The sequence below is a fragment of the Eleutherodactylus coqui genome, chromosome 4 (genome assembly GCF_035609145.1).
Source record: "Eleutherodactylus coqui strain aEleCoq1 chromosome 4, aEleCoq1.hap1, whole genome shotgun sequence".
Taxonomy (NCBI): domain Eukaryota; kingdom Metazoa; phylum Chordata; class Amphibia; order Anura; family Eleutherodactylidae; genus Eleutherodactylus; species Eleutherodactylus coqui.
Genome location: NC_089840.1, coordinates 150,011,656 through 150,038,842, shown reverse-complemented (window position 1 = coordinate 150,038,842; position 27,187 = coordinate 150,011,656). Strand labels below are relative to the sequence as shown.

The 27,187-nt window shown below is 41.7% G+C and overlaps 1 protein-coding gene across 1 annotated transcript in view; it reads right to left on the bottom strand.

The window, feature by feature from the left end:
- PRELP (proline and arginine rich end leucine rich repeat protein) overlaps positions 1-27,187 on the bottom strand; it is a 79,680-nt gene that overhangs the window by 5,375 nt on the left and 47,118 nt on the right. The window contains exon 2 of the mRNA XM_066600302.1: positions 8,633-9,590. Within this exon, the coding sequence (XP_066456399.1) occupies positions 8,633-9,581 (949 nt within the window). The 5' untranslated portion in view covers positions 9,582-9,590. The remainder of the gene's footprint in view (positions 1-8,632; positions 9,591-27,187) is intronic.

Here is a 27,187-nt window from a genome sequence, read left to right as displayed (position 1 = left end):
AACTTTACTGAGACCCTACAGTCCTCTCTGTCCTCTATCTCTCTCCTCTCTTGCCCAAACCTGGCTGCCGCACATTACAACATCACTCTCAAATACGCCTTGGATGAAGCGGCACCCCCATGATCCAAGTCATCTGATGCAGACTGTGGCAACCCTGGCTCACATCTCAAACGTGCTACATCCAGTGGTGCTCTAAGTGTGCTGAATGGCTATGGAGAAAGTCAGAAAAGCGCACAGCCTTTCTCCACTTCAAATTCATGCTCAGAACCTACAACCTAGCCCTCCACCACACCAAACAAATCTACTTCAACTCTCTCATTTCCTCACTATCTCACAATCCTAATTGACTAATTGGACACTTTTCACTCCCTTCTCAGCTCCCAGTAATGCATCTCAGTGCTGAAGAGCTGGCTGCTTACTTAAAAAAAAATTGACAATATCCGGGAAGAAATATACCTCCCAATCCCAGATTAGCAGCGACCCTAGTCTCGTTAGTACTGCATGTAGCTCTTGCTCAATCTATGTGCTCAGACAAACAACAGAGGAAGAAGTCTCCAAGTTGCTTTCCTCAGCTTGCCCCACCACCTGTGCTAATGATCCTCTTCCCTCACATGTCCTCCGTTCCCTCTCTCTGACCTCTGGCATTTTACCCTCCTCATTCAAACATGCTATCATATCCCCACCATTTCTTGACCGATGCTGTCAACTACTGACCCATCTCAAACCTCCCCTTCTTCTCCAAACTGTTAAAACCTGGCTTACTCCCGCATTATAAGCGATCTCTCAGAAAACTCTTCTTGACCCCCTATAGTCCAGCTTACACCCTATGTACTCAACAGAAACCGCCCTGACTAAAGTGTCAAATAACAGCCTGATGGCCAAATCGAGAGGTGACTACTCCCTATTGATCCTCCTCAACCTCTCTGCAGCGTTTGACACTGTTAACCACAAACTCCTCCTCAATATGCTTCGCTCTATTGGCCTAAAAAACAATGCTCTCTCCTGGTTCTCCTCTTACCTATCTGACTGCTCTTTCAGCGTATCCTTTGCTGACTCTACCTCCTCTCCTATTCCTCTTGCTGTTAGGGGCCCCCAGGGCTCGGTCCTCTGACGCCTCCTCTTCTCAATCTACACAACCCTTATTAGACAAACAATCAGGAGATTTGGCTTTCAGTACCATCTCTATGCTGGCGACACCCAGTTATACACCTCTTCCCGTGGCATCACAGCATCGTTCCTTCACAACGCCACTGACTGTCTGCTGTCTCTAAAACTATGTCCTCTCTCTACCTAAAACAGAACTTTTCAAAAACTGACCTACTGGTGTTTCCACCCTCTACTAACCGACCTCATCCTGACATCTCCATTTCAGTGTGTGGCACCACCATAACTTCCAGACAGCACGCCCGCTGCCTTGGGGTTATATTTGACTTTGATCTCTCCCCTTATATCCAATCTATTTCCTGAACATTTCACTTGCACCTCAAGAACATCTCAAGAATCCACCCTTTTCTCACCGTAGACACGCTAAAAACAATCACCATTGCCCTCATTCACTCTTGGCTCGATTATTGCAACTCGTTGCTGATCGGCCTCCCCTGCGCCAGACTCCCCCTCTCCAATCTATCCTGAATGCGGCAGCCAGGTTCATCTTCCTGTCCAGTCACTACTCGGATGCCTCTACCCTGTGCCAGTTACTGCACTGGATGCTCGTCAAATATAGAATTCAGTTCAAACTCACTACCCTCATCCACAAAGATCTCCACAGCACAGCACCGCACTATATTGCATCCCTCATCTCAACCCACCACCCAGCCTGCACCGTCCGCTAACTAAATCAGATTAAGCGCCCCTCTAATTTGAACCTCTCATTCCAGCCTCCAAGACTCCCGCAGAGCAGAATCAGTCCTCTGGAACGCACTACCCCAAACTTCCAAGGCAATCCCCGACACACAAAACTTCAGGCATGCTCTAAAAACGCACCTTTTCAGGGAGGCATACCACATCTCCTAATCCAAACCTCTCTTTACTCTGCCTGATAACATGTTCCCTGTCCGACTGACTGCAATCCCTGCCATCTGCCATCAACCACCCCTTGCAGTCATAGCGACTCATCCACTATACTGCTCATTTTGACCATTGTCTGTGTATAGCAATCCACACTCTCCACATTGCCATACCGTGCACATCTCCAGCCCTTTACCTTCTGTATCACCCCGTTATTTGTAGTATGTAAGCTCGTTGGAGCAGGTCCCTCAACCATACTGTCTCCATCAACTGATTACTAGATGTTTCTGTTCCCCCTGTTTTGTAAGCGCTGAGGATATGTTGGCGCTATATAAAGATTATTATTACAGAGGACTAAATTATGATTGATGATTATCTGGTCAGTCGCATATGACCTTTAGTCACTCTATGGATCAATGTTCTCCATGCATTCCTGTCTTTCACAGCTTCTTTCAGTTCCGCGATTGACATATTCATGGTGGCCTTGATTGTATCTAGCCATCTTGTTCTTTTTCGTCCTGATCTTCTCTTTCCACTAACTTTGCCAAGCATCAGTACTGTTTCCAGTGAGTTAGCGCACATTATGTGTCCACAAAAATAGAGCCACTGTTTGATGATTTTGCCCTCTAGTGATATTTTTTCTAGTTTGGCGCAATCTAACACTACCTTGTTCATTGTCATGGCTGTCCAAGGTATCCGTAGCATTCTCCTCCAGCACCATAGTTCAAGCACATCAATTTTCTTCTGTCTGTTTTCCTGAGCATCCAACTTTCGCAACCATACCTAGTTATGGGAAAGGCGATTGCATTGACCAGTCTGATTTTTGTTGCAATGCTAATGTCCTTGCTTTTCCAGATCTTTTCCATTCCTTGTATTGCATTCCTGCCAAGTGTAATCCGTCTCTTGATCTCAGGTCCAGATTGTCTGTTGCAATCGCATTTGGGTCCAAGGAAGATGAAATCTTGGACTGACTTGACTTCTTCGTTGTTAATTTTTATGTTCACTGTACCGTTGCCTACTGTGGTCATGACTTTTGTTTTATTGCTGTTGAAGTACAGTCCCATGCGTTCACTTTCCTTTTGCACTTATTGGATAAAGTATTCCAGGTCCCTTTCACTTTCCGCAAGCAGGATGGTGTCATCTGCATATCGAAGGTTGTTGACATTTCTGCCACCGATTTTGACTCAGATTTCTAATTCATCCAGATTGCATCGCCTCATGATCATTTCTGCATACAGATTGAAATGGTGATAGAATGCAGCCTTGCCGTAAGTCCTTTCTCGATTCTGAACCAACCCGTGTTTCCATAAGCCGTCCTGACTGATATGGACTAAATATGAGGACTAGATATGAAATAATATATTGCAGCGGGATAGTTGACTTTTGCCCGGTGTTGCGAATGAGGTAGAAAAACCTGATCATAACCAACAATGAAAAAGGGGGAAAAAAGAAAGGAAGGGAGGAAAATGAAGCAATTGATGGTAGAATCCTCTGTAATACAAGAAGTTTGGAAATCAGGATGGAGCAATTAAATAATCGTTTCATGGCATCTATATCAGAGAGAAGCCATCTAGTGAATTATTAAGACAAGCCGGTAATTACTCCAGGCTGCAAACATCTGAGATTCTAGCTATGAGATTGTGAGAGGAAGGAGGTGACTTCCGTCTCCAGTGCAGAGCAATAAGACACTTTGTTGCTGTAAATATATGCAGTAATCTACAAACACTTTTACACTAATATTTAAACAAAGCCAAGAAAGATATGTAAATTGGAATGAACTCTATGAAGGCAACCATGTGAAGAAGCTTCTTCTCAACTGAAGTAACCCTAAATGTATCCCCAATGCATGCCCAATGTGTTTGATTCTACCAGGTATACCAGGAGCCTACAGAAACTAACCTGAGAACTAACAAATACTTACATGTAGCCAAAGATCGCTGCACTAGCAAAATCTTATTTTGTTGACCAGTTGCAGAAATCTCCATGTTTCATCTTTCAGTATATTTGCCAGCAGGAACTGATGTGTTGGAGCCGCAAAGCAGGGTACCCAAATATGTCAATGCATAGATATACAGGAATTTCATCTTTATTGAAGCCACACGGGCTTGATGCCAACGTTTCGGCTGTCACCACAGCCTTTGTCAAGGCCGAAACGTTGGCATCAAGCCCGTGTGGCTTCAATAAAGATGAAATTCCTTTATATCTATGCATTGACATATTTGGGTACCCTGCTATGCAGCTCCAACACATCAGTTCTTGCTGGACTTTATAGGGATCTCGGATCCAGACTGCTTTTGGGAGCTCGCAGCACACACCGAAAGGAGCCTCCCTTATGTGATAAGGTACGCACAAGTGCTGTTGTGTTTGCATTATTTGGTGCTACAGTATAGTTGCCATATATATTATATTATGATAGCTAGTAAGTAGTGTTTACCAATTATTGGAATATTCCAGTTGGAAGAGGAGGATAAGGAAGGATAGTGAGCTTCAATGAGAGCTACAGAAACACTGCTGAGCTGAAGCACTGGGCTCTTTTTTTATTCATTGTGTAACTAGCTAACCCTGCAGTATATATGTGTCAGCTAGTGTTACCTTGGTTAGTTATTCCTTTCTCTTCAGATTGTCGTGTGATCTTAATTCTCAGGTAAAAAAAAAACCAAACACTTTTTTATGTAAATAAAATTAAAATAAAAAACACCACATAATTGTTATAGCTACATTCATAATGACCAAATCTATAAAATTATCATGATATTTATCCGGCACAGAAAACAGTGCAAAATAAAGCAATAAATGAATAATGACAGAAATGTTTTTGTTAATTTGCCTTCCAGAAAACTTCCAGAAAAAAATTGCCTTCCAGAAAAAAGCAATCAAAAGGTTCTGTATACCTATAAAAGGTACTAATAAAAACTACAACTTGTCCCACAGAAAAAAAAATCCCCCATTCAGCTCTGGTGATGAAAAATAAAAGTTATGGGTTGTGGATTGTGGAGCTGCAAGAAACAAAAAACAAAACTACATAAGTTTGGTATTGCTGTTTTTACACCCACACAGAGAATAAAGTTAGGCCGCCTGCAGACGGCCAGGTCGGATCCCGCTGCGAGAATTCTTGCAGCGGGACCCGACCCAACCCCTGCAGGAACCAGTGCGGCGCTCACCTCTCCCGCGGCTCCGGCTCTTTGATGTGCCGGCTGCCAGCCAGCTGGCGCATGCGCAGAGCGGAGCGGGTCGCCGGAAGAGACATTTCTTGTGCGGGCCTCTGCGAGACCCGCACAGGAATAGAGCATGCCGCGATTTGTTTTCCGCTTGTATTTTCACGCGGACAAATCACGGCCGTCTGCATAGGGTTGCGTTCTGCAATGCAATCCTATACAGGCGTCCAGGGGCAGAAATTCTGCGGGAAATCCCGCCGCAGAATTTCCGCTCGCGTGTAGGGGGCCTTATAATGCCACAAGGTGAGTGACAACCTTTTTAGCTTAAAAACATAATTGTGGAATTGCTGTTTTTCTATTATCCTGCAGAAAGAGTTGTCACGTTGTGCTCTTGGGACCTATATTTCTATGTTTACAGGAGTACACCTGCACAGGTGTGAGATGATGGAGCTGGTTGGGTGTACTGTTCTCTAGCCAGCCAATCCCTAGTTGTTTTGTGCACATAAATACGATTTGCTCTTACTAGAGGGTGCTGGTCATTTGTCCATTATTCCTTTCCCACTCTTGGTGTTATGCATGCTGCTAGTTTCAGTTGTTTCTCCAACCTTTCCTGAAGATGCTCTGGACACCTGATCTCCTGCTTCCTTCCCTTTATCAGGTGTGGCCTCCAGAAATCTGATGTCCTGTATGTTGTCAGGTGGGTGATGTCTAACAACATGTCCCTTTTACCCTTTTTGTATCTGATGCGCTTTTCCCTTGGTGAGAGGACACTTGGGCTAGCTCCTGTTTTATCTTTGCATGCATGAGGTTTTGAATGGAGTTTTCTTCTGTCTGTGTGGTGTGCACACTTTAGGTGTGAGGCTCTCTAACAAGTACATCTCTAGTAATGCACATGCAGCGCTATATCTTCTCCTCTTTTTGCTTGTCAAAAATCATAGGACAGGAACTATTATCTCCAGCCAGGTGAAGTGCAGCAACTTAACTTGCCATTGATTCCACAAGTGGATGAAAGATATCTGGAGGGATGGTGAGCCATGTTGTCTGGATAGCCCCCCACAGTAGTCAATTAGGTGGAACACTCTGTCCAATCTGCAGACATTATGTTATAGAGCAGGACGAGCTCAGCAGACTGATATATAGTTTTAATGGGAAAGATTCAGCATAACTTGTGTTTATTCAGGGGCATAGCTAAAAGCTCAGCGGCACAAGTGTAAAAGTTCAGCTCGCCACCCCCCTGCCCCCACACATACACACACCTGTACCCATACCTAAACTGTGCTGCATACAGCTGCAAAACAAATGGACATACATGATCTAGCTCCTTGGCATAAGCATTCCAGAGCTGACTCATTTCCTGGACTACATGAATATTTGTCAGTAGCCCTTTCTGTGTTCATGCTTTTTGTTGCATTTTTGAACCACAATTAAAATGCACATTCAAAAACTACAAGTGTTTTTCAGAAACCACATACACTATTAAAAAAACGAATGTGGATTTAAACAATGTATACGATAAAAAAGGAACATGCAATGTATCAAAACAGCATGCAGGTTTTTAATGCGTTTTTTAATTGTGTGTAACGTGGGCAATCATATACAGGAGAGACCCAGGTTATAAAGGTATGGGCCATATCACTTTATACAGGATGTATAGCGTATACCAGCTGTACATATAAAATTATATACAGGAGATACCCAGGTTATATTGGCATGGTCTTTATCACTATATACAGGAGAGGTATAACTTATACCAACTGCACGTATATAATTATATACAAAAGATACCCAGGTTATACCGGTATGGTCCATATCACTATATACAGGATGTATAACTTATACAAGCTGTACATATATAATTGTATACAGGAGATACCCAGGTTATATTGGCATGGTCTTTATCACTATATACAGGAGATGTATAACTTATACCAACTGCACGTATATAATTATATACAGAAGATACCCAGATTATACCGGTATGGTCCATATCACTATATACAGGATGTATAACTTATACAAGCTGTACATATATATTTATACAGCATGGATACCCAGGTTATACCAGCATGCTCCAAATCACTATATACAGAATGTATAACTAATACCAGCTGTACATATATAATTATATACAGAAGGTACCCAGATTATACCGGTATGATATTAACTATACTGGTAAATAATTATATATGTACAGCAGGAATAAGTTGGACAATATAACTCATATTAGCTATACAATACATATTTAAAATTATATACAGAACATATTTAGGTTACACCAGCATGCTGTACAGTTTTGGTCACCGGTGCTCAAGGAGGACATATTAAAGATTGAGCGGGTTCAAAGATGGGAAACTAAATTAAAAAACGGAATGGTTGGACTATAATACCCAGAGGGGTTATCAACATTGAAGTTGTTCTCTTTAGAAAAAAAAGACGGCTGAGGGGCAACCTAATAACTATGTATAATATATCAGGGGACAGTACAGAAATCTCTCCCATAATCTATTTATACTCAGGACTGTAATAAGGGGGCACTCAAATAATTATGTATAGATATATCAGGCTTCAGTACAGAGATCTCTCCCATCATCTATTCATACCCCGGACTGTAACAAGGGGGCGCTCTAACAAGTATGTATAGATATATCAGAGGTCAGTACATGGATCTTTTTTTCCATCATCTATTATACCTAGGACTGTAACAAGGTGGTGTTCTAATAACTATGTATAGATATATCAGGGGTGAGTGCAGAGATCTCTCTCATCATCTATTATATCCAGGACTGTAACAAGCGGGCGCTCTAATAACTACGTATAGATATATGAGGGGTCAGTACAGAGATCTCTCTCATCATCAATTATACCCAGGACTGTAACAAGGGGGCGCTCTAATAACTATGTATATTATATATCCGGGGACAATACAGAGATCTTTCCCGTCATCTATTATACCCAGGACTATAACAAGGGTCCGCTCTAAAAACTATGTATAGATATATTGTACAATATTGCATCTTACATTCGTGTCATCTACCATATATATGATCTCTACCATTTGCCTATCTTCCATTCTTTGGCTATGCATTTACATTCATTGTATTTTCAGCGATGTCTCCATCTCGTTATGGACATATTGTAAATTCTGCATAAACAGCAATTTTTGGGTCATTTGTAGTGTGGTTTGAGGCCAGTGGCAATTTTTTCAAAACACAGCATGCTCTGGGTATGATTTTTTTTTTTCGGGCATTTTTTCGACAGGATTCTCTGTTTAGGTAAAACACCAGAAAAAAAACATGTTTAAGATGTTTCAAAATAAAAATGTTAATGAAAAACAGAAAATTTAAGTTGTTTCTCTCAAACTTTTAAAATTTCTGAATAAATAGTAGATGTGAAGGAGCCTTCAGATCACCACCAGTAGATATAACACAGAACAGCGGACCCAGTTTATGATTAGATAAAATTCCACTTACTTTCTATAATGTTGTCATTCATATACAAGTGCTCCAGCTGGGGGCTAATTGATGGTACAGTTGCAAATTGGTTATGGGCTAGTTGTAGAACCAAAAGGCTGGAAATGTTAAATATGTTTTTAGATAGTCCTTTTTCTGAGAGCTGGTTGTAATTGAGTCTTAGGAAAGCTAAATTGGGGAGATCTTTAAAGTAGTTTGTGGGAATTTCTTCTATATTATTCCTGTCAAGAAATAGTTGATTCACAGTTTCGGGTACTGTGGGAGGCATTTTTCTCAGTATGTTGTGTGCCAAATTAAGCTGAATAAGATTCTTTAGACCCTTGAATGTATTCTTGTTGAATACATTATCACTTAACTTATTGTGGTGCAAGTCCAACAAGATCAGATTGTCCATTTTGTTGAAAACGCCAGCAGGAATTTTGGAAATCTGATTGCGGCTCAGGCGAAGTTGCTCAAGCCTTTGAGGCAAATACGGTGGTACTTCCTTTAACTGGTTCTTCTCCATATAAAGATACGTTAGGTTTTCCATTTTTTCTAGAATTTTTTTGTCTACCTTCTTAATGCGGTTGTTGTCAAGGTTGATCCATTGGACCTCAGTGGCATTTTTAAAGGCATCTTCTGGTAGATCCTCAATGAAGTTATTTTGAAGGTAAACATACCTGGCTCGAGAGGGTAGATTTGGCACTTTGCGTAAATTACGACTGTCACAATAAATTGTTGAAGGAAAATCAGGAGGACAGAAGCATTCACGAGGACAATCAGGAAAAACAGATGGAGGTCCAGGTGGAAGTGGTGGGGGCAGGTCTGTGGGTTCCACAGGTTCTGGTGGAGGTCGGGTTGGCCTCTTAGGTGGACGAACTACAGTTGGACGAGGTTTACGTCTTTGACCATCTACTTTTATGACCAAAATTAGGACCAGAGTTAAAAGTAGAATGACCCAAGTTCTCATAATCGCCTCCTGTAAAATAAAACAATAAAGTAAAAAAAAAAACCAAGCAAATATTTTTGTAAATCACTGTAAATTATTGTTCTATAAACTTATAGCTGTAACTTTATAAAGAAAAACTAAAATATTGTTTTTAGTTAATTAGTAACTAAGCTATGTTGATGATCTATGATTTTTATACATTTTATCAGTTACAGTAATACATCTGCATATGTACTTTTTGTGGAGGACAAGTGTTGCATAGTATTTCTTGTTTAATAGATTCATTGAAGTTTGCTGTTTTGCTGTTGAATGGATTGAGTTGCACAAGTGGTGAGGGTGTTGGGAATATGTTCTCCATTGTAAGGGCAGTCAGAATATTTAGGGTCCTAGAAGTCAGGGGCCTATAACGATTATGGGGTTAAAACTTCCCCCTTACACCCTCACTCCTGCTGTCTCATTTCTGACTGTACTCCTCAGTATGGGAATGTACATGTACAATGTGTTTTTCATGGTATGTATACATACTTCTGTTTGAATATATTTACATATATGTGTATATATGTGTGTGTGTGTATTAATGGTGTAACCTGCGAAGCACATTGTTTCTTTACTTGAATAGCCATCACCACACCACAAGAGAAAGATACCACAACACTTTTGAAGACAAAGACATTTATGGCATAAACCATGTTTTTTTATATAGACAATCCCTTAGGGAGCCTAAAGTCAACTGTGGCACTCGATCCCTGCGGAATTAACCATGTCCTGGCCTGCCACCCGCCTCTGAAGCTAGTTGGGCCATGCCTGTTGCATAACTCTGCATCACCAGCTTGTAAGCCAGCTAAGCATCAACCTTGATGAAACCCATCATAATTTCTATGTAGTCTCCACCAGGCAGCAGTTGTATGCCACATCAACCTGTTCACCATCGAATAAGCGGGCTTAACATTGGCAAATTGCCAGTTCACTAGCCTGGTCGCTGGCTTTACATTGTCCCCATTGTCACATCACCAGCATGAATGCTGGCTTAATATTGGCTCATTGCCAGTTTAGTTACTTACTTAACATTGGCCCAGGGAGGCCTGCTTGAAATCTTGCATAGCACTATTACTCAAACATTGCTGCTGCGTCTGGAGGACTTCTCAGTTTTTCTCAATATTCTGCCAATGACAAAGCAGAAATCCCCGGCCATTGCTCAGCTTTTCCACCATCAACCTCACTGACACGCCAACTCCCACTATGTTTGTAAGCTCTCCTGTATGGAGTTATTAACAATGTCCAGCCCCACATCTGACCACCCCACATGGAGATTATACCACCCCATCCTGTTGGTTTAATCTTCAGTCTGTAATTGATCAGATCATGCCTGACCATTGCACGTCCTCATGCTTTTACAAAATTCCCGATGACTCTGTTTGCCTTTCTCCTAGACTTTTCCACTGATAGGATTGATACCGCTAGTCTCCATTCTCTTGTCTGCACTATGGAAGACCAAATAGCCATTAATCCTAGCCACCTTGTTAGACAAACTAAGGTCTTTCTGCATCTCGTTGATGACAGCATCGATTTAGTTGATGTTAGATTGTTACCACCTGCATGAATGACCAATACGTTTGATGGATCCCAATTGCTTCACTACTTTCCACACACAGTGTTGTAGCTGTTGCCATCTGAGCCCTCTGTATCAGCACTGGTGCATTGAGCAGCTTTTTTTTGATGAGCTAAGTTGGAGCACGTATGGTATTAATGAGACTCTGTTTGCAGCTCAGTGCACATTGGAGTAGCCCATGCTCCAAACTGTTTTTTTTTTAATAGTAAATGATAACATGACAACTGTGATGCAGAGAGGAAAGGGGATGGGAGTACATACGTTTAAAATGCCTTGCACCTCCCCCTCCAGACGTACTGAGTCCGAAAAGGCCTTTGCTGCGGCTTCCTGCATCACCCATATGCTAAGGGAATGTAAGAAGTACTTTTCTTCTTGTAAACCTGCTGTACAAGCACTTTCCTCAAAACCTCAAAACTACATTAAATTGAAAGCACATTATGTTAGTTCTGTTGATAGGTGCTAATGGTTGGGGGCAGGGGTAATTCCTCAAACTTTTACAAGTTTCTGAACTGCTTCCTATGGGCATAAGTGACCTCCCTTTCTTTCCAGGGTTGTCCACACTCCCACCCCTTTCTAGTCAGTCTTGGACATGGCATTGAAACACATAACTTTGTTGAGTAGCAACTTCATGTCCTCCAATCTCAAATCCCACTTTCCATAGACTGTGCTACTATTTAGCTTATCCTGAATGTTCCTGAATTCAATGAATGGCTGAGCTCTTCCTCTGATTGGCTAAGCACTGTGATGAATCACAGGTAGCACTGAGCTGTCATTCAATGAATGGCTGAGCGCTGCCTGTGATTGGCTAAGAGCTCAGCCAATCAGACGAGCACTCTCTGGAAGCAGGGATTTTTAAATCCCTGGGCACCAGAAAGTGCCTCAGAGCGGTGCCAGCAAGGAAGAGAGAAGACGCGCCAGAGCCCCGACAGGGGCAGAAGGTGATCTATACATTTTTTACACCAGCCAGGGATGATTTTCAGGGAAGGGCTTAAATTTCAAGCCCTTCCCCAAAAATTACTGCGGGGCTTGCCTGCATCCTATTGCTTTCAATGGGGCTGCCTGCAGCGCCGGCCCCATTGAAATCAATGAGAGAAGATCACGATCCTCTGCCACAGCTATGGCAGGTGATTTCTTCATCCCTGCGGGGAGTCCCCTTGTCACTGAACACTGTAACAGTGCTGTCACAGTGTTCAATGATGAGGGAACTCCCCGCGGGCATATTTAACGCGCAGCACGGACCTTGCCTCTGCACGGATGTCCTATCTTTTGCAGGTGTGAGTATTTTGTGCCTGTAAAAGACGGACATGTGAACACTACATAATTCTATCAGTGGTTCTATCAGATGCGCTTTTATTTGCACTCATAGGCGCATGCAAAAAAAACCACTCATCTGACTTAGCCCTTAAGAAAAAAAAAGTAAAACCACCACTGGTCCTTAAGGGGTTAAGAGAAGCACGAGACAATATTTTTACCTCAACTCATTTTTTGTTTCAGAGCCACATACATGAACACGTTTCTGGGCCGTAGTGCCCCTTCCTCAGCATTTGCTGGGACTACACTTATGCATTAATGGGTAGTACTATATCAAATAGGGAATGGGAGGGGGTACTGCATATCATGACATGGTAATTGCATGAAAATGTCAGTAGAAATATACCAGAGGATGAAAATAAAAATAAATTAAGAGGTAAAGTGAAAACAAATAAATATTAGATACATAAATAATAAATGCTGCATGATATTAACACATAATAACAGCATACAAATATGTATATTTGGCTAAAACATATAAAAACAATCCATTTTATCTGGTTTAAAAACTGGCATAAACCTGCATGTGCTTGTAATACATGGCTTTGTTAAAGAAACTGGAGTTCGCTAAAATAACAAATGAAAATAAAAAGGAACATATAAAAATTTATTGACATGCATTTTCCGTGCAGGAAAACTGCTGAAAATGGAGCATGCTGCGGATGCACACGCCGGAAAAAAATGACATCCATAGGTATTTAATTACCTGCGGATGCCTAATGCATGTCTATGGCCATATGGAACTGCGGATCATCCCCGCGCAGATTCAACAATTCAATTTTGCCCCTGGACATGAGGCCTTAGGCAACCTGCACACGGGCGGATTTGAATTATGATATCCGTGATCTTCAGCTGGCGGATGAATGAATGAGAGTCTGCAGCCCCTCGCACACATGCAGTTTCGAATTGCAGTGTCCGCAAGCAGAAAATAAATCGCAGCATTCTCTATTTTTGCGAGGATTACGCGTGGAAGGCCTTCATTTATCTCTATGGAAGTGTTTAAAATCCGCGCCCATCGGCAATGTAATTGTGGATGCAATGTGATTCAAACGCAGATAGTTTACAGGTTGCTAGAAGACCACATAAAATGAATAAAAGGAAGCACAAATGCAAGGAAAAGACAGTGCAGGACTGATTTTTTTCAGAGAAGAACACCCCGTTGTCCTTTGCGGCATCCGTTGTATTGGATGTGGGCAGGTTCACTGCTTTCCCAAGCTAAGGGGAGCAGTATGCCGTTCTGAAGGTTCTAAGCTCTCACCACCACAAAAGCACAAGACAATGTCATCTGGTCATTAATCCCTTGCATAGAAGGGTATTTCCAGGGGGTAGGGCAACTTTCTGATGTAATCAACTGCTTGTGAAAAAAGACCACATCCGATCCGATCATTCGCAACCACTCTCAATTCATTTCCGAGATGAATCACAGGTCTTCCGCAGCAGACATTCACTTGTGGAATCTGGCCCTGCTGTGTGCAGGTGGCCTAAGGCCAGTCTCACACAACTGAACAAGAACTGCGAATTCCGCGATCAGGGTCAACAGGAAGCCTTCAGAGGAAGTGAGGGGGAGCGCTAAATCAGCTAGAGTTATGCTGCGACGTGTAGGGTGGCCTCAGTAGTAATAGTGAGTGTCCCCTATATCAGCTCCAGTAGTAAGTGTCCCCCCACAGTGTCCACAGTAGTAACGGTGACCCCCCACAGGGGCATTAATGGTTTTAGTATCCCCCAGAATGGCCCCAGTAGTAATAGTGTCCCCTATATCAGCCTCAGTAGTAATAGTGACCACAGTGGCCCTAGTAGTAATAGTGACCACACAGTGGAGCTAGTAGTAATAGTGTCCCCCACAGTGGCCCCAGTAATAATAGTGTCCCCTACAGCAGCCCCAGTCCCCCACAGTCACCTTTGTAGTAATAGTAACCCCCACAATGGTCTCAGTAGTAATTGTGCCCCCTATATCAGCCCCCGTAGTAATAGTAATACCCCAGTATTAGACTCAGTATGAGTAGCCAGCTTGGTGGGGGGTAATAAATAAATTACCAGAAAGTGCTGCAGAATAAGTTGGCACTATACAAATAACAAGATTTATATATATTTTTTTATAGTCACCCCTATACTAGCCCCAGTAGTAATAGTGACCCCCACAGTGGCCCCTATATCAGCTGCAGTAGTAATAGGCTAATATAGGGATCACTATTACTACTGAGGCTAATATAGGGGTCACTCAGTGGTAATAGTGACCGCTATATTCGCTTCAGTAGTAATAGTGACCCTGCCCCCCAAAGTGACCCCAGTAGTAATAGTGACCACCACAGTGGCCCCAGTAGTAATTGTGTCCCCTATATCAGCCCCAGTAATAATAGTGACTCCTATATTAGCCCTAGTAGTAATAGTGACCCCCACAGTGGCCGCAGTAGTAATAGTGACCCCCACAGTGGCCTCAGTAGTAATAGTCACCTCCCATAGTGGTCTCAGTGATAATATTCACCCCCACTGTGGCCTCAGTGGTAATACTATTGCTACTTGGGCTGATATAGGGGACATTATTGTCAGAACCAGCAACTCTCGGGGCCGCCGTGCCCACACCACTGGTCTTGCCACCCGGGTTACAGGTGTGCGGCGTAGGGGAGCCCCGGTTTTAGTGATCTCCCTGGGCCGCTGTAAAACTGGTCGCCGCCTGGTTGCTAGGGAGGTAACTTTGGTAACTGTCTGTTCAGCAAGGCTGGGGGCGTGTCCCCAGCACCTCCTTGATGGGCCCTGCGGCTGTCAGGCTCCCCGCCCCAATCAGCTGCTGGGGCAGGAGCTCTGACAGCATTTAAATGTGTGTGTTTTCCTTCCAGACTTGCCAGTGTTAGTTTGGTTCTCCAGCTGCACCCGCGTTTATTTGGCTGCTCTTGTGACCCAGGCTTTTCTGACTTCTGCTCTTGGACTTTGACCACGTTTTTGCCTTCCCCTCTGTACTGCGTACCCTCCTGTTGCCGACTCGGATTGTCTGTCCATTCTACCGTTTGTTTGTCTTCAGTGTCTGTTTGTCTTCCCGTGTCCCGCTTCCCTAGTTAGGGTAGGGACCGCCACCCAGTTGTCGCCCTGGGGGTTAGCCCAGGGGGGCAAGTAGGCAGGGACAGGGGTTGCGGGATTTCTCAGGGACCCCCATATCCCGGACACTGTCCTGACAATTATTACTAAAAGTGTCCCTTATATCTACCTCAGTAGTAATAGAGTCCCTCTTTACTTCACCTCCCCTCCCAGTCTTCAGAGTGCCGCTTCTCCTCTTCTCATGCACTGCCGCTGCTCCTCTTCTTGGCACCTACTACCTTCTCCACTAGTGGAACCAAGGAGGAGAGGTCAAGGGAGGAAGGGAGGAAGCTCCTGGATGCACACACTGCCATTAATGTGTGCATCTAGCAGCGGCGTTGCAGAGTAATTACTAGCTGGGGAGCCATGGCATCTTGGCTGGTAATCACTTTAATGGTGGCCTCGCATCCTGGGACAAATAGCTGGCTCGCTTAGGACACTGGGGAGAGTGGGATATTGGGTCCGAATCGGGACTGTCCCGCCTAAATCGGGACGTCTGGTCACCTTAGTTTCGTTGTCTGCCATCCAGAGACAGGTGGCGCCATCGTTACAAGCTGCTTATCTGTCGGAACCATTTCCAGGCACTTGGCTGTAGGACAATGACAGCTCAGCGAAATGTTCAGGACATCCATGTGTTCTTCTCATGGCAGTTCTTCCGATGAGCATTTTCCATCTGGATAATATTCAGTCGCACACAAGGGGGTCAAAGGAGCCTCCACAACATTGTCACACTTCTGTGTATAGGACCATCTGGGAACCCAGCTTCCACAGCCTACGATTCTGCACGATCCAGAGGCTCAGTTACAGCTGAATTACAGGATTCACATACCAAGCTCAGAGTATGCTGCTGTAAAAATTGGCGGTCTAGCCTAAGGTACCTTAGTGACCACTATACAGACCCGTACAGCTGGTCACTAAGGGGTTAGAACAGTTCTGCAAAGAAAAGTGTGCCAAAATTTCTCAAGATAGATGTAAAACACTCACTGAAGGTTATTCCAAAAGTGCAATTGCTACTGACAAGCTTGTCACAGCCAGTTATTTGGTTTAGAGGGGCAATTCCTTTTTTTCCTTGGGTGATATAGGTGATAAAAAATCTTTATCATCATTAAAAGGAAAGATTATTCAAAAGCTGCATTTTGTGCTTATTTGTGTTGTCTTTACCTTATATTAAAATTAGTTGGATGATTTGAAACATTTAAAGGTGAAAAATTTGCAAAAAAAAGGGGAGAAATCAGCTGAGGACCAGACCATTTTTCACAGCACTGTATATAGTGTATTAGGTCGCTCATCGGGCATATTTTGTGTAAACTAAAAAACCATAATTGTGATCGTTTTCTTGGCTGCTCCATTACATCTTTTCCTTTATTACTTTAGTTGCTCATATGTAAACCTGCTATACTAATCTATGAGAGAAACTTACTAAGACCGGCATTTCCAACACTGGTCTTACTATATTTTCCCCCAGTGCATGGTGCACCTAATGTATGAAGCAGTGCAGGCCCCTTCATGTATTAGGCACATCTCAGCACATCCGTGTATACAAGGTCTAACCTGGCGTATCTTTCTGACATAATTTACATCAGTTTCTGGTGCAAAGTATACAAAAAATGTGTTGGTCCAGGGAGGCCACACCCCCTCATGACAAACTACACCCCTACTTTTAAAACAAAAGCATCAAGGCCAGCACAGGAAGACGAAAAGTCATAATGCTTTTTGCAAATTCCTACAGAGGGGAACTGGCTGTAGTAGTAGGGTGGGGGAGTATAGAGAGATGAGTGATGCTAGAAAAAGTTGACATGACAGTCTGGACCCAGATAGAGAAGAAAAGGGAAAGTGCACAACTCAAGTTAAAGGTGACAGGATTTGTGATTTTTAGAGCTGGTATCTATCATATTGTATGTCGCCTGAATTATATGTAGAACTGAGCCGCTGTATCAAAGCCTGTTATCTTTGGTTGTTTTTTGGGTCTGCACATATATGCTGAGTTTAATTTTGCTGCTGCATTTATGTTACAGAGCTTAAGGATAGAGCAATTCTACCTTCTGCTGCAAATCCCCCACGTGTGAACATACCAGGTGAGTTACGTTATTTTATTTTATTTAACTCCCTTTAAATCCTTGTCCAGAGTCCTAGAAATCTGAAATCATAGCAGTGACCTCAATATTGTAAGTGGCAATATAATATTAATATCATTAAAGGGATTGTCCAAGTTATAGAAAAATATATTTGGGAGAGGGGCAAGTTGTGCAAAAAGCCCAGAAATAATGATGTGGCTGGAGCTATGTGAGGGCTTGTTTTTTGCATAATGAGCTCTAATTTTTATGGGTAGCATTTTGGGGTACATATGGCTTTTTGATCACTTTTATTGCTTTTTTGGGAGGCAAAATTTAAAAAAAGCAATTTGCCTGCATTAAAAAAATTTTTTTTTCTACATTTTTTGCCGTGCAGAATAAAAAGTGTTCAATTTGTTGTCTGAGGCATTATGGATATGACGATACCAAATATGTGATGATTTAAATTTTTTTTTTATATACTAATAGGGAAATATCACAAAAAAGTTTTTTTAGCTTTTTCTTTTTTACTTTTTTTTTTTATTTTGACACTGTTTTGATCCTTTTTTTACACTATTTGTGTCCCTGTGGGGGACTTGTACCATAGCTGTTATGATCGCTTCTGTCTTGTAATGCCTTATCACTTGTTATAGCCATCATAGGCATCCTGTATCATAGTAACCCAAAGGCCCTCTGCGATTACAAAGCAATGGATCCAATGACATCACAGAGAGACGCCCTCCCTCTGTGAACCCTTTACATGCCGCGATCTACATAGATCGCGGCAGGGAAGGGGTTAATAGCGGGGTTTGCTGTCCGATGCACCTCCGTGTTGCAGCGGGAGGCCAGCTATCAGTGACAGCCATCTCCCGCAGCCAGATAGCGCTATCACGCTATCCCCAGGGTGTAACTGTACATCCTGTTGTGTTAAGTACCACCCTGCAAGGACATACAGTTACGCCCTGTGGCATTAGGGGTTAGAGGCAGGATTTTTTCCTATAGTGCACATGAAAATAAGGATTTGCACCCCAAAATAGATCCCCCTGTGTTCAGAAACATACTCATTGTGGCCATAATATTATGTCCGTATGCACAACGGAGCCCAAACCGAAAGGAGCATTTCACTTCAACTGTTTTTTAACTTTTATGTGATCACCGTTATCCGTTGGTAAACGACAATCACATGCCCTGAGACCGCTCACCGCGGCCCTCGGTCACTGCTCCAGGCTCTTGGCTACCTTTAGGCCTCATGTCCACGGGGAAAATCAGGCCCGCTACGGATTCTCCATGGAGAATCTGTAGCGGGTCCCTTCTGCCCCGCGGACATGAGGGCTGAAAATAAAAATTTACTCACCTCTCTGCATGCTCCGCATCTTCTCTTCTTCGCGGCTTGATCTTCTCTCCGTCGTGCCGGATCTTCTTTCTTCGGCCTGGCGGATGTGCTCGGCACGCCAGCTGCATGCCGCGTGCATGCGCCGGGCACATTCACCGGCCCGAAGAAAGAAGATCCGGCGCGATGGAGAGAAGATCAAGCCAAGGAAGAAGGGAAGACCCGTACCGTCCGGAGCAGGTGAGTTTAATTCAGGCGCGGGCCTCCCGCGGAACCGGACGGCTTCCATACGCTTCAATAGAAGCCTGCGGCCTGAATGGAGCATGTCCGGATTTTTTCCTGCACGCGGGACCCGTGCCTGCAGGGAAAAATGACATCCGCAGGTATTTAACTATTTGATTTCAATGGTTTCTTTTCACTAGCAGTATTCTCGCCTCTTAATACTACGTGCAGAAAAGATGGGGCAGGACCTATCTTCACGCTGCTGTTTTCAAACTGCTGCACTATGGCGCGGATTTTGAACAGCCCAAGAAGAAAAAAATAAAACCCATTCATGCGCAACTACGCTCCTTAGCGGCGATTGTAGTTGTGCATACAGTTGGGTGTTTTTGCCCTAAGCAAGGTGCCTGAGTTTTTAGTGTTTTTTGGTCCAGTTTAAGGTGCTATCTCATTTATATGGACTCTCTGGCTATTCCTGACTTCTCTGCATTCTCCATACCTGACCTCGGCTTGTATTGACCATGCTGCTGCTTGCTGCCAGCCCCGACCTCTGGCCTGTTGTATAGACCTCTGGACTGTGCAGAACCCATCCTGTCTCTCCTGATCTCTGGCTTGTTCCTTGTTCTGCACTTATACAGCCTGCCCGGACCTGGCTATGCCTCTGTTCTCATGCTCAGGTACAGATGGGACAAAGTCTGCATGGATTTTGACAGCACAGTGCAGAAAGTTATCTTAGACAAGCCCATTAAAAAGCCAAATAATATTGTTCTCTTATATTAACACAACAAACCCCTTTGTAAAGTAATTCAAAGTGTAAATAAAACCCCCAATAGCGTGGCACACCCAGATATCCCATCGCGAACGATGATCTTTCAGATTCCTGCGATCCAGCAAGAGTCTGAACAATTATTAAAAACATGCACCGACTGAATGATGAATGAGAATTCATTTGTTTCTTTCTTCGTTGTTCAGTTTCTGCATGCAGAAAACTTAACCACATATAGTTCAGTGTAAACAGACAATGTCACTTATGAACGACTGCCTGCTTACGGTGAATGGAGGCCGGTGAGTGGAAACGTTTCCCTGCCACTCCACCCCCATTCAGTCAGCGATGCTTATTCCTGTGTAAAAGCCCTGGAACGATATCTGTTGCCGGATGGAACGTCCCATGTAAAAGAACCCTTAAGAGTCAAGCTAAAGGGTAACCGATCTGTACTGTGCCTTGGTCTGCCATAGCGTCAGCTATCACATTACTGGAAAAACTTCCAGTGTAAGGGCCTGGAGGCCCTGCAATGAAGACCAGATCCCAACTGGTGGGGGCAATGGTGAAGAGCATAGTTTTTAGGTGTCGCCTCTTGATTTTCCCCAAAGCCAAACCAGTGTGTAGCCCAGCAGTTAACATTCGCTGTTGCTGACAGATTCTGTCTCTCGTTTTGTACACCGCGATAAACGCGGTATAGCGCACCTGTTGATTTAAATGGGAGCCTCGCAGAAATGGGCTAGATTGCAGCACTTTTCAACACGCGATTTTCAAACACGTTTAGTGCACCTCATCAATGATGAGGTGTGCTAAACCCGCTGTCGGCTGCAGGGAACTGCGGCCCACATCAAAAGTAAAATTACGGCGCTTTGCGGCGCTGCTGTGTGAGAGTGGCCTTAGTAGTACAAGGCCGGCATGGTCAACAATGGGGGTGCTGTGGTTTCTCTACAGGCTAACCACACAATAGCCATGTGATTTGGCTCTGGAAAACTGGATTAGAAGTACATTCACACAGGCAGGAATTATCGCGGAATTTCCACATGAAACCTTAATTAAAATCCGCAACGTCGGTGTAGATTCTCGCAATGCACAAATCTCATGCAATTTTCTTGGCTGCGTGAAAGCGGCCTTAAGATTGGTGCCCAACGTGCAGCCCACAAACTGCTCCTGCGCTCTACTGCGTCACCCTTTTATTGAACTGTCTAAGCAAGCATGCCGCACTACTATACACCAACTCCAAGGGTGCAAACAAAGTCCACCTAGATATAACTTTCCAACTATAACAAGTGGCTGTGCCTTCCCGTGTGTTTACAAGCCTCCTTGATACCACTGTGGCTCACATATGCTGAAACATGTATTCACACATTAAACAGCAACATCCTCATCTTTCAGTAAGAGCTCCTCCGCTACCTTACAACTCTTCCATATACGAATCACCCGAAAAAAGAAAAGGAAATTTACATCAAGACATGGTCCATGCATTTAACTTTGTAAGTCCATGTATACTGAGTATAAAAATTTCTACAGGTTTTATGTATAGAGGTTTCGTAGAGAAATTGCCAGTCTATGCAAATTTAAGGTGACTATTCAGAATAAGCACTGCTCAGTACTGCTCAGAAACAGCAGTACTGAGCAGTGTTGCTGTGAATCCTGCACTTGAGCGAGATAGAAAACATACTAGAGACAACAGCAGGGTCTGTGTGTGTGTGTCCCTCTCTGCACCTGCTCCATATTCCACTTCCCTCTCTTTTCCATAGAAGTTATTTCATAGTTATTTAACTCCTTGAGTGGCACTCCCGGAATTTTTCCGGGACGAGCTCCACTGCCCATGGCGATATAGCCCGGAAGCATTGTGGCATTGTGCTCTGCCTGCACAAACCCACGCAGAACAGTGCAGGACTTTGATAAACGAAGCAGGAAGATATTACCGATCTGCCGGCAATCTCCCGCTTCTATTTTCAAACTCCTGCACTGCTTTGTTTACAGGTTGCTATGGAGACCATCGGCTGCTCAGAAGCCAGCCGATGGTCTCTGTGGCGGGGAGAGCTGGTGCTTGGCTGTCAGAGGATAGCCAGGGACCAGCTCTTACACAGCAGAGAATGGAGAAAACCTTAGATCTCTGCTGTGTTAACCCTTTACATGTCACGGTCTATGTGACTGCAGCATGTAAAGGGCTGTCACCATTGGACCAACGGAATGTGATCAGGGGGTCCTGATGGATCTCTGTGGAAGTCCCCTAAAAGGAAGTACAAAAATTTAAAAACAGATAAAAAATAAAAAAAAAATAAAAGTAAAAACACTTTTCTCCCTTTACGTTGTAAAAAATTAAAAACAAAATTACACATGTGGTATCCCTGCGTCATAATGACCCCGAGAAGGAAGATAGTACATTATTTAACCCTTTAATGACACGGCCCCTTTTTTTCTTTTTTCCCCTTTTCTTTTTTTCCTCCCCCCGTTTAGAAAAACATAAGTCCTTTATTTATTCATCGACGTCGCTGCATGAGGGCTTGTTTTTTGCGGAACGAGTTGTATTTTTCAGTGGTGCTATTTAAAGTACCATATAATGTACTAAAAACTTGTACAAAATTGTAAGTGGAGTAAAATTTTTAAAAAATGACATTCCACCATCTTTCAGTGCGTTTGGTTTCTACGGCACATAAACTGCAACAAAAATGACCTGACACATTTATTCTATGGGTCAGTGCGATTACTACGATACCAAACTTGTACTTGTATTTTTCTATTTTTTTTCAAAGACATTTAACTTTTTTAAAATTATTTTCTGCTGCATCTTCTGCACACAATAACTTTTTTATTTTCCCGTCAACGTACTTGAGCATGGGCTCATTTTTTGCGGTATATCCTGTAGTTTAGGTTAGTACCAATTCGGAATACATACCACTTTTTGATCGCTTTTTATTGCATTTTTCTGGGAGACAGGATTACTAAAAAAGTGCATTTCTGGTGTTCTTAATTTTGTTTGGACTACGTTCACCGTGTGGGGTAAATAATGCACTACTTTGATAGATTGGACATTTACGGACGCGGCGATACCAAATATGTATTTTTCTTTTATGGCAAAAGGAGGGTGATTTAAACTTTTATAACTATTTTTTAGACTGTGAAAAAGTCGCGAAAAAGAAAAAAACGATTACAATTTGGTATTGGCATAATTGTACCGGCCTGTAGAATGACTTTAATGTATTATTTACACTACTCAGAGAATGCAGTGAAAAATAAAATAAAAAACATGCCAGAATGACAGATTTTGTTAATCTTGCCACTAGAAATAATAAAATAAACAGCGATCAAAATTTTACATGTTCCAAAACATTAGATAAATGAAGACTAGAGTTCATCTCGCAAAGAACAAGGCCTTCTAGGGCTCTGGCAATGGAAAAAAAATATTAATATGGCTCTTGGAATGTGGCGACACAAAAGCAAATCTTTAAGAAAAAAAAAAGTTTTAAATGTACAGAAATAGCAAAACATAAAAAAACTGTATAAACTTGGTATCGCCGGAATCGTGTGACTCAGAGAATGTTATCACATTATTTATTCTGCACACTGAATGCCGTAAAAATGACATCCAAAAAAACTAATGGCAGAATTTATTTTCTCCCCCCCCCCCCAATCTCCCTACAAATGTTTTCACAAAAGTTATCCAATACATTATATATACTCAAAAATGATGCCATCAAAAAGTACAACTTGTCCTGCAAAAACCAAGCCCTTATAGCTTTCTCAATAGAAAAATAAAAAAGTTATGGCTCTTGCAACGCGACTGGAAAATTAGTGGAAATTAAATGATTGGCCCATTTAAAAAACCTACCATGGTGGGTCTGACAGGGTGGTAAGAAACCTGCCACATAAGGGGTTAAAAGGTATTTTTTAAGTAATGCAACATAAAAAAACTATATAGATTTGGTATCACCGTAATCATGCTGACACACACAATCAAAATAACATGTCATTTTTTTACCACACTGTAAACTCCATAAAAACACCCCTCCTGAAAGAAAGTGCAATTGCGTTTTTTTACATTTCACCCCACCTACAATTCTTTAAAGTTTTCCAATCTATATATATAAAGACGAAAGCCCTCACTGACTGACTCACTGACTGACTCACTGAATTACTCACTGACTTACTCACTGACTGATTGACTCGCCACTAATTCTCCAACTTCCCGATGTCATAGAAACATGAAATTTGGCACGAGCATAGATTATGTCCAAAATAGGAAAAGTTAATGGGTCCCAACTCAATTATTCAATTCTAGCACAAAAGAATAAGCATTGAAATTTTACATACGTAATCTAATTCTCCCACTTCCCAAAGTCAAAGAAATTTGAAATTTGGCACGTGCATTGATTATGTCATAAATAGGAAAAGTTAATGGGTCCCAACTTGATTATTCAATTCTAAGCGCAAATAATTTAGCGTCCAAATTTTACATACGGAATCTAATTCTCTCACTTCCCAATGTCATAGAAACTTGAAATTTGGCACGGGCATAGATTATGTCAAAAATACGAAAAGTTAATGGGTCCCAACTCAATTATTTAATTCTAAGCGCAAAAGAATTAATGTCCAAATTTTACATACGTAATCTAATTCTCTCACATCCTGATGTCATAGAAACCTGAAATTTGGCACGAGCATTGATTATGTCATACATAGGAAAAGTTAATGGGTCCCAACTCGATTATTCAATTCTAAGCGCAGAAGAAATAGCGTCCAAATTTTACGTATGGCATCTAATTCTTTCACTTCCCGATGCAACAAATAATTACACAAATTTTTACCGCACAAATGTGAAATTTACCATGACCATTCTTTGCGTACTAAATATTTGAAATTTAAAGGGTTGGAACTTGATTATTCAATCCTATGCATAAGAGTAAGTGACCCCCAATGTAATGTAACTAATAACACACATCTGTACTGCACAAACTTGATATTTGGCATGACCATTCCTATGTTATGTAACTAATAATCTGTATCCCACAATATATGAGACAGTTATCTTCTCAGCAAAACAAAATGCATTAATCTAAAGTTACCATGACTTTATAAGATTTTCCGTGCGAACACCAGATAAACACCAGTACCAAATTAACTCGGGTGAAGCCGAGTATATCAGCTAGTCTATATATATAAAGATGAAAAAGCCCTCACTGACCGACTGACTCACTGACTGACTCGCCACTAATTCTCCAACTTACCGATGTCGTAGAAACATGAAATTTGGCACAAGCATAGATTATGTCCAAAATAGGAAAAGTAAAGGGGTCACAACTCGATTATTCAATTCTAGCTCAAAAGAACTAGCGTCCAAATTTTACGTTCGTAATCTAATTCTCTCACTTTCCGGTGTCATAGAAATTTGGCACGAGCATTGATTATTTCATAAATAGGAAAAGTTAATGGGTCACAACTCGATTATTCAATTCTAGAGCAAAAGAATTAGCATCCAAATTTTACGTACGTAATCTAATTCTCTCACTTGAAATTTGGCACGAGCATTGATTTTGTCATAAATAGGAAAGGTTAATGGATCCCAACTCGATTATTCAATTATAAGCGCAAAAGAATTAGCGTCCAAATTTTACGTACAGAATCTAATTCTCTCACTTCCCGATGTCATAGAAATTTGAAATTTGGAACGAGCATTGATTATGTCTTATATAGGAAAAGTTAATGGGTGCCAACTCGATTATTTAATTCTAAGTGCAAAAGAATCAGCATCCAAATTTTACGTACGTAATCTAATTCTCTCACTTCCCGATGTCATAGAAATTTGAAATTTGGCACGAGCATTGATTATGTCTTATATAGGAAAAGTTAATGGGTCCCAACTCAATTATTTAATTCTAAGTGCAAAAGAATCAGCATCCAAATTTTACGTACGTAATCTAATTCTCTCACTTCAAATTTGGCACGAGCATTGATTATGTCATAAATAGGAAAAGTTAATGGGTCCCAGCTCGATTATTCAATTATAAGAACAAAAGAATTAGCGTCCAAATTTTAAGTACAGAATCTAATTCTCTCACTTCCTGATGTCATAGAAATTTGAAATTTGGCACGAGCATTGATTATGTCTTATATAAGAAAAGTTAATGGGTCCCAACTCGATTATTAAATTCTAAGCGCAAAAGAATCAGCGGCCAAATTTTATGTACGTAATCTAATTCTCTCACTTCCCGATGTCATAGAAATTTGAAATTTCGCATGAGCATTGATTATGTCATAAATAGGAAAAGTTAATGGGTCCCAACTCGATCATTTAATTCAAAGCGCAAAAGAATTAGTGTCCAAATTTTACATATGTAATCTAATTCTTTCACTTCCTGATGTCATAGAAACGTGAAATTTGGCACGAGCAATGATTATGTCATAAATAGGAAAAGTTAATGGGTCCCAACTTGATTATTCAATTCAAAGCACAAAAGAATAAGCATCCAAATTTTACGTATGTAATCTAATTCTCTCACTTCCCGATGTCATAGAAACTTGAAATTTGGCACGAGCATTGATTATGTCATATATAGGAAAAGTTAATGGGTCCCAACTCAATTATTCAATTCAAAGTGCAAAAGAATTAGCATCCAAATTGTATGTACATAATCTAATTCTCTCACTTCCTGATGTCATAGAAACTTAAAATTTGGCTCGAGCATTGATTATGTCATGAAGAGGAAAAGTTATTGGGTCCCAACTCGATTACTCAATTCTAAACGGAAAAGAATTAGCGTCCACATTTTACGTACGTAATCTAATTCACTTCCCGATGTCATAGATATTTTTTAATTTGGCATGAGCATTGATTATGTCATAAATAGTAAAGGTTAATGGGTCCCAACTCGATTATTCAATTCAAAGCACAAAAGAATTAGCGTCCAAATTTTACGTACGTAATCTAATTCTCTAAATTCCCGATGTCATAGAAACTTGAAATTTGGCACGAGCATTGATTATGTCATAAATAGGAAAAGTTAATGGGTCCCAACTGAATTATTCATTTCTAAGTGCAAAAGAATTAGCATCCAAATTTTACGTACGTAATCTAATTCTCTTATTTCCCGATGTCATAGAAACTTGAAAATTGGCACAAGCATTGATTATGTCAGAAATAGGAAAAGCTAATGGGTCCCAACTCGATTATTCAATTCTAAGCACTAAAGAATTAGCGTCCAAATTTTACGTATGTAATCTAATTCTCTCACTTCCTGATGTCATTTTATATAAAGGAAACATCGCATGGTTACC